A 12,170-nucleotide genomic window follows, 5' to 3' on the forward strand; every position below is an offset into this window, starting at 1 on the left:
GAGCTTGCTGAAAAAATACCACATGGTCGTCATTAATGTTTCACCCAATCTATTGTCATCAAACTACAGTCGTTACATGGTGAGAGAAAGACGTGAAAAAATGGACTGGTGGGCAAAAAGACAGATTTTAGTTATTTAAATGATGTTAAAACTGAACATATTAACCTTCATGAAGGATATTTGTATTAGACTGCATTAGTTTTAACCAGGTGTACCAAATAAACTAACAGCTGAGAGTATTTTCACTATTAGAGGGGGCTTGTTTTCATCCTTTATCTCCCCTCATTTCCTGTCACGGCTTTACTATCAAAATAAAAACAAAATATGTAGATATCATGCGCTTTTACAGCAACAACCATTAAAATTTCCCAGTTGATTGCTTAGATATTACAAGTTTTCTGAAATGTTATGTTCAAATATGCTAATGACGCACTGTCAACAGCAAAAAATATAAATTTTTGATTTTGTTTTTTGGAATAAAATGTTCTCAGTAACTCTTGCTACACTTTTTTGTCCTATTAGAGTCAACAGTTTTAAGGAGGTTATTTTGGATATCTCTTTTTATTATGCCATAAATCAGACAATATTTTCAACTGCCATTGAAAATCAATTTTCGCCTTGTTTTCAGAATTAAAAAGTTCTATAAATTAGGCTTTTTAATGACATAAGAATAAATCACTCAATAAAAGCATTTAGAATGTATAAAGTAATAAAGCTTTAAAATGTGGTGTATATAAGTGCGAATGAAAATTAGATTTTAGACAAAAATAAGACAGTAGGGTGGAAATACTAACTAATATATATCACTATTAAACTTCCCATGTTGATTACTTACGTTAAGACAGTTAACAGTTAGACCCTAACCCTAACCCTAACCCAAATGCAAATGATGCATTATCTAATTAAACTGCATACATTTCCAGAACTGAAATCTTAACTTAACTAAACATCAACATGTGTATTTTGGACGTTTTCCCTCCACTAGTCTGAAAGAAGACATGTTATGGGATTAAAATTGACCAGTGCATGAAAAAAAACGATGTCTTCACCTGGAATGAACTTTATTCAACTGCTGATTCCTGTTTGTCTGCATTTTTTTTTTTTAAGTTAAGGATTTCCTTTCTGTTTGGAGACAGGAAAGACGTCTGTATTTTAATGAGACAGTTGTTGCTGGTGGCAGTTTGCAAAGGCAGCTTTTAGAAAGACAGACTGTCAAAAACAGGTAGCAACTGCTAGTAAAGCTGGTGCCTGGAAAAATAAGAGTTACACATCGAGTAATCACCTCCTAATTTATCCTAATCCGCTTATTTTATGACTTTACGACATGAAGTCATAGCTGTTTTTTGTTCTGATGGCAGCGGTCAAGCACTCTGAATTTTAATGAACGCAGGAATGTCTGGTAATATTCTTTGTCTTGGTTCACTTTCAACATTTAATCCCTGCATTTTGCTCACTTTGGATGTTAGAGAATTAAAAATGTAATCTAGCTTTATATTCATACAGTATTGCCTTTTTTTCTCGAAGGCGTTTAGCTCTTATCCAGAGAGATTATAGAAGAAAGCGGCAGAATAAGCTGTAGAGTAACACTGCAGAAAGCTTGATGTCTTTGTGCTGAAAGTCGCTGTGGATAAGCTTAACACCTGCGATGTAAAACCTGAATGCGCAGCTTCACTTTGCGGTGAAAGGCTGAAGTGTTTTCTAAATGGGCCGAAGTGGCAGCAGCGGCAGCAGCTTACTGCAGACATCCTGAATGCCGGTAAATAGCCTCAGACTGCCAGACTTAATCTCTGGATGTAAGTCCACCTCATGACATACGAGGCTCCGATTTCCTGGCCAAAAGGAGAGGGATTAGCCCAGAAACGTTAAACCCCTATCGCTGCTTAATGTCCGCTAAGCCACCGCTAATTAGCCGGCTGTAGCAGGAAGGAGCCATGTGACGAGCCACGCCGCCAGACGGAGAGTCCCCGTCAGTGAGCGGAACAACGTCCCTGTCCACTCGCAGGGAGAGGGCGATAATAGAGATGTGGAGACGGTGAAAGAGTCAGGCTGTTAATGAGGGAGAGGGGATAGAAAACAGTCGCTGATTGACAGTGAGACAGAGAAAATTGCTGCGAGAAAAAGAAAGAGAAGATTTGAGGGGTTGAGTCACTCTGAGCCGTCGCAGAGAAGCTGCCAGTCGAAATGATGCTGCTGGCCACAGCTGACTGTTCTCAGAGGAGGGACACACAGGACAGACAGAAAGACAGACAAGCCGCTGCAGTCATGAGCTCATTCTTCACCAGCCTCCACAACTCGCTCAGCTGTCTCCCACGGCCTTCTGGGAAAAAGGCGGAGAAGATAGACGCCCGCCCAGGAGCCACAGTAATGCCTGTGCAAGTGATATTATCGACCAATTTGTGAGACTGACACCAGATGTGTGTTTGGTTTTATTCGAAAAGAGAGACGGCAGCCATGTTTGTTGCCTCTGTATCTTACAGAAAACTCTCAGGTGTCGACACCGAGTGAGCAGGTATGAGTCTAACAGGCCTTTACACAGGAGATACAGTAGATAATTGACTAACCTGTGAGGTTGAAATTACTACTCTGAATCACATGGGTTCAGTTCAAGTCAGTTTCAAGGCCTGGTTACATGTCATGTCTTAAACAGCCTGGAAAAGACAAGTTCGGGTGCTGCTCTTGTGTCCATTCTGTGCCAACTCTCAAGGGCACGAAGGCAGAATGCGTCTGAGGTTGCCAGGCAACCATAACCAGCACCGTATCATGGCCATGTTACCAAATATCCTGAGTGCAGAGCAGATCTTCCAGGCGTTGTTTTTAAAGTGTGTGTTAGGCCTAAACTTTTGCCCGGGGGACAGATGTAAAGCTCTGGGTGTCAGACTGATATTTACAGGAGATGGGAAAGACATCTGCCCATTGTGATTGTTTGGTTCTTGACAACACGTTCTCGTCCCAACTTGTTACACGTTACCACTTTGTCATCCGCGTCTACTTATGACGTTTTAGGTGTCCTGCATCAGCTGTGTTGGAGTGACTGGCCCTTGACATCACGACTGCAAATGCAAATTTAATCAAGTCTGCAGGACCTTGCAATGTCATCCAATTACAACTTTTTTTCAGCAAATTTGACCGATTGTCATAGTTTGCATAGAACTCCCTTGTAAAACATCACCAAACTCACATTGTTGTTTCTGGTGTTGGAGACGCAGACATGTGCCACGCTAAGAAACTTAGCAACAAAAACTGCTGCTAAAGACCAGACGAGGCAAATCTCTGATGATCTGCACATAAGCAGGGTTAACTGTTTTGCAAAGTGTGCAACATTGTGGTGAAACACAAACAACATTGATGGAAAAAACTCCCCAAAACACCCACAGGATAGCTGATAAACATAAAAACCAGACAAGACAAATCACCATGAGAGAGGCTGTTGCATCCACACCTCTGACAGGTGCTGAAAGAAGCAAGAGTTAGATTCATTGTGAATGATTAGTGATAACATTAGTGTCGTATTAATCACAGACTTAGAACAATGCAGTTTTATTCTCACTGAAACAAATTGCCTTCAATTATTTTAACAGATTACACTTTTTTTGTCGTAATTTTCACTTGCTCCTGCAATATCTGCAAAAAACTGCCTAAACACGTTGCATTGTGCATTGTAATTTTTCAGAAAAGATGCTGTGAAATCAGGTGTATTAGTCAACAAAAAGCCTCAAAAACTCCTGGGGGGAGTTATCATGTGGACCTGACAGGCAAGCAAATAAAAAGTCACGCATCGAACCATCGTCTGCCCTCACACGACGTATACAAGTTATTAAAGAGAGTAACTTTTACACTGCAGTTTTGCAGCGTGGAAAGTGGCATACACACTCAGGGTCTGTGTGAAGTGAAAGGGCAGCGTGTGTGTCGGGGGTGGGGGGGGATGTTAACAGAGCCTAATCTGTGCTGTGCTGTGCTCCTGAGCTATGCAGCCTCCTTGTTTACCCTGGCAGGAGAGCAGAGAGCCGGACGCCGGGCCACGCTACGCTGCTCCACGGCCGCCATTCCTCCGGCTCTGTTTGCCTTGAGTCCCTGCAGGCCCTCCGGGGCAGCGTGCCTTCAAAGAACCCCAGTGTAATCTGTAATGAAATCTGCCTGTGTGCTCGCAGGCGTCAGTGAGGGCAAATTATACAATTACACAATTAGAGCCCCCCCCCCTCCTTTTCCCCAGATCGGTGTCTGAGCGCTGAAGGGCCTTGTGCCGTGGCGAACCGCACCGCAGTGTGTCCTGCTCCAGCTAATGGCTGTTGCACTGAAGTTGGGCAGATAGAGAGCCACACAGTCACGCTCCTCCGACCTGCAACACAGAGCCGCGAGTCAGAGGAAAAGTGAGCAGAGAGCTGCAGGGGTTGTGTGTGGGTGTGTTTCTATGTGTGCAGACACTGCAATGCTAAGTGCAAATACAAAGAACATGAAATTATACTATTTTGTTAACAAATAAGCACTCAGGGATTACAGCTTAATCCCTGCAAGGCTGCATAGTCCTCTGAAGTTGTTCTTCTGTTAATAGAAAGTGTTTAACATTTTAATCAGCATCTGGATCTGCATCAAATTACACACCGGGACAGACAATTAGGGGAAAATGTGCCAGATTTTCCCTCTTTTGAGTAACTGCAGTAGTTCATGAGAAAATATTATAAATCTCAATCCAATCTAAAAGGCGGAACTCTTCATGACATATTTTTTCCTCAGCAGCAGTTTTTGGAGTTTGAGTCTAGGGCAGGATAATTGATCAGTCGATCCAGTCAATACTGATCCGATCAGATCAATGTGTGAGAGGCGGGGAATGCAAACTTTTAGACCCAATTTAATAAACAGTTAAGTTTCACTTTCACTGCATCTTGTGTTCTGCTGCTCCATCTGTGGCCAGAGTACGCTCTGCGCTCCGAGGGTGTGATGCAATGAATAACCAAACAGTATGTATATATTCTAATCGCACTCATAACGAAAAGCCCAGCTCCAAAAATAGAAAATCAATATGTGGTGGTAGATGTTTTAATCATGGAGGGCTGCCACTAATAAATGATTTTGAGGGAAACCCTGCATTAAAAAAAATTCTGAATCCCTTCCAAAAAGTAATTTTTTAAAAAAAATTTAAATCTCCTCCTGATTTCATTCAAATTACTTAAAAATGTGAGACATTAACATACAAACAGCTAAAGTTATTACCTCTTTATCAACAGTTATTGAAAATTCTGAATGCAGATACTAAAGTTGTTTTTTTTTAATTTTTATAGTCAAAAAAGGAAAATTAAACAACTTTGTATTTCCATTATTCCTCACATAACATGCCTATGTCACCTTCCATTGGAAATAATGATGGCTAGTACAATGGCTGCAATAGAAATGAACCTGCTAATGTTTTGAGCATTCATCACCATGCTTCTACGAATGATTTCCCGAGAGAAGTCGCATAACATCACAAGAAAAGTTGCATAACATCACTCAATGGAAACATTGATTTTTCGGATATATCGCTGATGGAAACCCACCTAATAACAAAGCAGCGAGTTGGGAGTGAGTACAGACTGTTTAAATCCAGGAAAAGACAACACTTTGGATGTTACAGTATCCAAAAGTGACGCAGATATCTAATCTCATATCACAATATCAACACATTGCCCAGCCTTCATTACAATACTGGTAGCTGTAATTGAATACTTTTTCCACAGTAAAAATATCTAGTGAATGTGTGTGTTAGTGTGTGTGAAGGTGTAAAGCAAACAAACACCACAGCAGGAATACAGCCGAGTATTTTTAGGCTCCCGGAGAGATTCCCCTGCTCGGTTAACCTCTGCAGCTGACAGGTGGACGTGACTCTGTAACTGCTGAGCTGAGAGAAGATGTTATGCTAAACCACTTTCCACTGCGCTGATTGCATATCCACGCAGGGCAGGGTTATCTCCAGACCCGGTCCCCGTGGGGGTTTGAGGGGTATCTGCTCGCCCCCCCTCCATGCTGAGGAAATTCCAGCCAGCCAATTAAACACGGGATGGGATTCCTGTGTGTGACTGTAGCGTACGAAGCAGATCTCCACAGTAAATCAAAAACATACTTAAATACAAATATTCACTGCTGTTTCTAGACTGTAAAAGGCTGCATTCTTTACTCTCTTACATTGCAGTGAGCATGTATCAGCATCCTAAAGTAAGCTGTTGACGAGCTCTTTGATACTTTGAGGAGTGACGAACAATAAAATGACTAAATTTGTCATAGTCAGAAAGTGTGAAAACAGGAATTAGTGTCAGAATTTTACATTTCCGACGGTTGCTTAAGAAATCAGCTGTTGTTCTTGGTGATACTCCCTTCGTGCTGTTTGCTCGTTGCATTGGCTCCAGCACTACTTACATTTGGTTTGAATATAAAAACATATGGTTATTTATGATGGAGGGAGGCTCATACCGCAGTCACTCAAGGAGGCCCAAGGCAAAATATTTGTGGCTCTGGGGAGGGACATTATAATGATAAAAAACAAAAACAAAGTCACACCCCAGCCACCCCTCCTCCTCCAATAAATAACAAAAACTTCCCAAAAATCTACAGAGTTGCACAAAATAAAATGGCTTAAAATAAGGAAATTGCTTCTGCATCAAACTTTATTTAAGTTCATACCATGCTCATTAAGTTGAGTTTAAAAAAAGAAAATAAGTCTAATCAAAGAAATTAGAGAAATTCGAAAGAAAAAAGAGACAGTTTGTAATGAATAAAAAATTTTAATTACAGTTTAGTTTTAAAAAATCTAAGAAAATAGAGAAATTAAGAATTAAATAAAATATTTTTTATTCCATTAATACAGTTTGCGATGAAATAAAAAAAAAACTTATTTGATTGCTTTTTTCTTTTTCTAAAGTATATTCTATGATGATTCTCACAAGAGGTTTTTTTCTACTGTTAACAACAAAAGACAACAGAAAAAAGCAAAAAATGTATTCATACCCACCCTGCTTTGAAAATAGTGTGTAGTTCTTCATAAAATGGTAAAATGAAAATAATTACCCTTAGCTTTAGTCACCAGCTGAGGGCGGTCAGGCTCTCAGTTGCACAGGATGTGGTGGTATTTCTGTTGTGGAATAAGAACAAGAAGAACAAAATTGTTAGCACAAGTACTATGAGCTCTAAACAGACAAAAAACCTAAGCACTACCTGCAGAAAACGAATTGCTAGAAAGTGCAAAGAAGAAGACGTCGCAGCACCGCCCCGTTTGACAGACAGATGATCGGGTGCAGAACCACAGCGGTTAGCACTTAGCAGCTAAAGGTCAGCGGATAAACCAATCTCAGTGTGTTTTTGGGACAAAACCATGGAGACGTGCTGAATCCACCCAGGTGTCTATTTTGGGTTAAAGACATCACGGTGGCTGAGGGATTGTCAGCAGCAGGAAGGTGTTCTTAGGCCCAGATGAGTTCAGGAGCAGCAGCAGGAGGAGGAGGAGGAGGTAGAGGAGGACCACACATCAGGAGAGAGACTGTTTAAAAACCCAGTGTGTGTTTCTGTTTGACCGAGCGTGTGTGTGGCTGATTACGATGCCAAGAAAACAATGTGTTCAGACTCCTTGGAGGGTTGTCCCACGCTGCGCACAGTGTCGCTCCAAATACGCCGAGACGGAGGAGACGCAGGGAGAGAGAAGTAATGAAATCTAACAGATATTTCCCTTTTAAGGTGGAGGCTGTTAGTGCGTGTGGTTGCACGTGGAGAACGTTTGTCTTAGCGAGCTGGGGAGTCTCTAACTCAAGCAGGGAGCAGTGCTTCAGCTGCTCCATTAGAGTTTGTAAACACACACACCGAGTTTACAGCCTGTTCAGCAGAGTGAAGTAACGCTCTGTTTGTTTGCTTTCTAAGAAGATACGTCTGCGTCTTTCATCGCTGAATCTCTCTCTCCTGCTCTGGTTGTAATTACTCTGTGAAGCCGGAGCCAGAGTTTGATGGCAGGAGCCAAAGAAATGTGTGTCAGAGATATATCAGAACACCCAGAGCATGATGATAAACAGACACACACACATGCGGTGGATCGGAGTCAATCACAGACAGGTGTTTTATTCCAGAGATCGAATGCAATTTTCGTGGCCGATTCCAATTTCTTTAAGTCTGACCTGCCAGGTTAAATTTGTAACTTTTTAAAGTCTCACCTGCTGAGTCTGATTATTTACTTTTTTTTAAGAGTCTGTTATGCAGGTTTCCAAATTTGTAAAATTCTTACTCTTCCACTTCGCCCAATTCTGATTTCCAATTTTTTAAAAGTCTAACCTGTCAAGTCTGATTATCGACTTTTTGAAAAGTCTGATCTGCTGAGTCCAGTTTTCTGGCTTTATTTAAAGTCTGACCTGCCGATCCAATTTCCATCTTTCTGAAAGTCTAATCTGCTGAGTCTGATTTTCAACTTTTCAAATTTCTGACTTACCGATTCCAATTTGCAATGTTTTAAAAGCCTGACATGGCAACAACAAGCATTTACAGTCCCTGTTTTATGCTGGTCGATCTCTCCCTATACTCGGAGGGCATGGAGCTCCGGTACTTTCTGTTGCTGTACTTCCTGTTTGAGTTAGCTGCTAACTGCTGCTTACTACTTTTTAAATCTGGCAGTGGGTCACTCACAGAAAACATTATCAGAACTGTCTTGCTGAATATCCCTTTATCACAGACGTTGTTTCTGTGCTGTTACTACTCCTCATAAGGGTGAGATGACTCTGTCCCTAACCCCTTTGTGTGATCGTACCTCTTTGACAGAACAGGATGGCACAATGATTTTGCAACATTCCTGCCTTATACAGGAGCCACTGACCAGCTGGTCACCGGTTATCAAGCTGAAAATCAGCTGATTCGGATCACTGGCCGATCAATAGATTTATCTCAACTAAAGTTGTCATGTCTATGATTGACAGCTCAACTGAGATACAGTATGAGATAAAAACCTGCTCATGTGGCGCTCAAGGGTGAGAATTACCTCTTTAACTGTTGTTAAACCCAACTGATAACACACACACACACACACACACACACACACACACACACACACACACACACACACACATACACATACACACACACAAGCCCAGACATTCAGATGGTAATTAGCTCCTCTCCTTTTGCATTTAGAGAGTAAAAGAGACATCTGATGACCGGTCAGCCACCTCCCCAGCTTTTGTCCTGGAAACACACACACACACACACACACACACACTCTCACAGACCTATAAAGAGAGTGAGTGAGCCATGCCTCAGTGCTCTCACCCTCCACACCCACACAGCAGGAACAATAGGCCTCTCTGACTCGCTACACGCTCTTTGTCCTCCGTCTTCTCAATACAACTCAATAAATCGCCCTGACAGGTTTCCAAACTCTCAGGATCGGACGATTCAAATGAACTCTTGCATTGTTGTCGGGGCTGAAGAAGATGATAAGCTTTGTTTGGTCCTTGTGATGCTTCACACAACCGTTTTGTGTCCTTTCAACATCCGTCAAACTGTGTTTTACACCTTTTGCGCATCTTGAACCGAACTGCGTCTCTCGGGACAGAAGAGTGGGCTTGACAGTTTAGAAAAATGGGTGCAGGTACTGTGTGTTGTTTATCAGAGCGGTGAGGGAAGACCTCCACTGAAACCACAAGCTCACATCTGTTCTAGTAAAGTACATAACTCATCCAAGATGGACCAATTTGAAGACAGGGCAGAGGAGCAAGTTGTAACGTGTGTGCCATCTTTAAGCAATTATAAAAACATGTAACTATGAATTCCTGGAGGGTCTTTCCCCAAAGTTCTATGATCTAAGAAAATATACCAGAAAATGGAAAACTAAGGGCCGATCTGTTGGGATAAGGAAGTGGTACATTTTGGCAGAGCAAGTCAGAGTCAAGAATGAGTCACATTACAAAAAATAAGGACTTTAGACCTGAAAACAAAAACCTGGTCTTGGGTTTTGACCTAGAATCATATTAATTGAAAGGACTTGGTCCCAGCTGCACAACAAACAACATCAATCCTTTCAGGGGGAACATTTTAAATAGTTTGTCATTTTAGTGGGCAGGATTTAGACCTGAAAGGTTTGCATTTTGTTTTTTAAGTCTTATGGTTCCAAAACTTTTGTCACTTATGTCCACGGAAAAGATTAGATTTTCTTTTTTCGCATACCTCAAAATTAGTAAAAGTAAAATGTCTTTCAGCCACCTATCGTGAGTAGGAGGTTGAACATGCTTCCATTTAAGAAATAAAAGTCAAGGCGATAAATGTGAGGACATGTTGCCGCCTCAAACAAATCGGGCTCTGAACAAGCAGCGAGAGGGCCGCGAATAATAACGGTGTTGTACGCAGTGTGAAGAGTATTAAAAGAATGTATTAAGCTTCAGGCAAGAGAGTTTTTGCAAATGACTTGAGAGCTGTCGTCCTCCATGACTGACCCAACACTCTGTTTTGTGTTCCACCAACAGAAGCTCCATACTGGACCAGACCTGACCGGATGGACAAGAAGCTCCTGGCCGTTCCAGCCGCCAACACCGTCAAGTTCCGCTGCGCCGCATCCGGAAACCCGACGCCGACCATCCACTGGCTGAAGAACGGCAAAGAGTTCAAGGGAGAGCAGAGGATGGGAGGCATCAAGGTGAGAGAACTTCAAACATGTTAACACCTAAAGGTTACAGGAGCAGCACTGTGATTTTAAACATTCAATACCTCCCACCAGCTCCCAAAAAAATCTACCAGCAGGAGGTGATGCTCTGCTCGCCTTGAGCTCCCATCAGAGTGCCTTTTAGCAAGGCATCTTAATCCTCCCGCCAGTCCGGTGAGGCTGCTGTGTGTCCATCAGTAGATCAGTGGGGGTGTTGCGAAGCTCCCTGGTGGGAATTGCTATAAGTGGACGAGTGTGAAGCAGAGTGCTGAAAGAACGCTCGTGCTCTGTGAAGCTTCTCACGGTAAATAAAGGTCAGAAAACGCTCCGCAGGGCTCGACGCCCCGGGCAGGACGCGGACCGCTCTTAGCTGTGGCTAAGCTGACCGAAATAAATTTGGAGGGTCAAGCTGCTGTGCTGAAAACAGAGTGGTACACAGATACATGCGTGCTCGCGTGATAGCTCAATGTTGACAGTAATGCAGTGCAGCAAACAGCTGCTGTACTCCGTTTTGTCATCGGATTCACTCTAAACACTGGGCCCTCATGTGGAATGGCACTGCTTAAAGTAACAGGGCTTGGTTTACTTTTGTGTTCCTTTAATGGCCCTGAGCTGTAGGATTAAAAGGCAAACTCGTTGTGGTAAGAAGATCGGAATTCAAACAGTCAAAACGTGTGTTTTGGTTCAAAATAAACTCAAACTTAATGACATCTAAATTCTAAAATGATGCCCAGAGATATAAAATCTTCCTGGATCCTTCTGTCCTGTGTCTTCTTCTCCCTCCGTCTCAGTCTTCACACTGCCTTAAAGTTATGATGATGAGGGTGGACAATTTAGCTGTACAGATTTTAGTCATTTAGTCCCTTAGTGCAAAGCATTGGTCCCATTCACATTTTCAAAAATTATCTTTTCGATGTTGAATTGTGTTGCAGAAAGCTACTTTGAGAGGATAAGGCAATAAGCAGAAAGTACACAAAATGGCCTTTTTTTTCCTGGGACATTGCATCTTATAGAGCTACACTCACACCATTGCCTTTTCACTTTAAAACACATTTTCCTACGTTTATGCCGAGTCTCCTCACTACTCCAGTATTTTGGAACCAAGACCTTTGAAAATCACATCGCAGACACTCTTTCCCAATTAGGACTCATCAGTCAGGACGTATCACGCCAAACCACTATAGCCACGTCTAATCAAAATCAGAAATACTTTATTGATCCCCAGGGGGGAAATTGTGAACACATTAGGTGGGTTTGCGAGATGACTGCTTTTCCATTGAGTGATGTCCTGTGACTTCTCCAGCGATAACTTTACAAGAAGCATGGCGATGGATTTTCAAAACATTAGCAGGTTAATTTCTTTTGCAGCCACCGCACTAGCCGTCATTATTTCAAATCGAAGGCGTCATAGGCATTTTATGCAAGCGATAATGGAAAGGCAACCCCCTTATACATGGGAGCGTCCACTTATAAGGGGGTTGCCTCAGAGGTAATCCATGATTTCACAGAGGAATTGTGGATTCAAAACTTATGG

The 12,170-nt window shown here is 42.1% G+C and overlaps 1 protein-coding gene across 8 annotated transcripts in view; it reads left to right on the forward strand.

Moving 5' to 3' along the window:
* Positions 1-12,170, forward strand: part of fgfr3 (fibroblast growth factor receptor 3) — a 92,762-nt gene that overhangs the window by 42,915 nt on the left and 37,677 nt on the right. For all 8 annotated transcript variants that reach the window (XM_042500597.1, XM_042500600.1, XM_042500601.1 and 5 more), the window contains exon 5: positions 10,461-10,630. In XM_042500597.1, coding sequence (XP_042356531.1) covers positions 10,461-10,630 — 170 coding nt within the window. The remainder of the gene's footprint in view (positions 1-10,460; positions 10,631-12,170) is intronic.

Source organism: Plectropomus leopardus, chromosome 14 (assembly GCF_008729295.1).
Source record: "Plectropomus leopardus isolate mb chromosome 14, YSFRI_Pleo_2.0, whole genome shotgun sequence".
NCBI classification, from domain to species: domain Eukaryota; kingdom Metazoa; phylum Chordata; class Actinopteri; order Perciformes; family Serranidae; genus Plectropomus; species Plectropomus leopardus.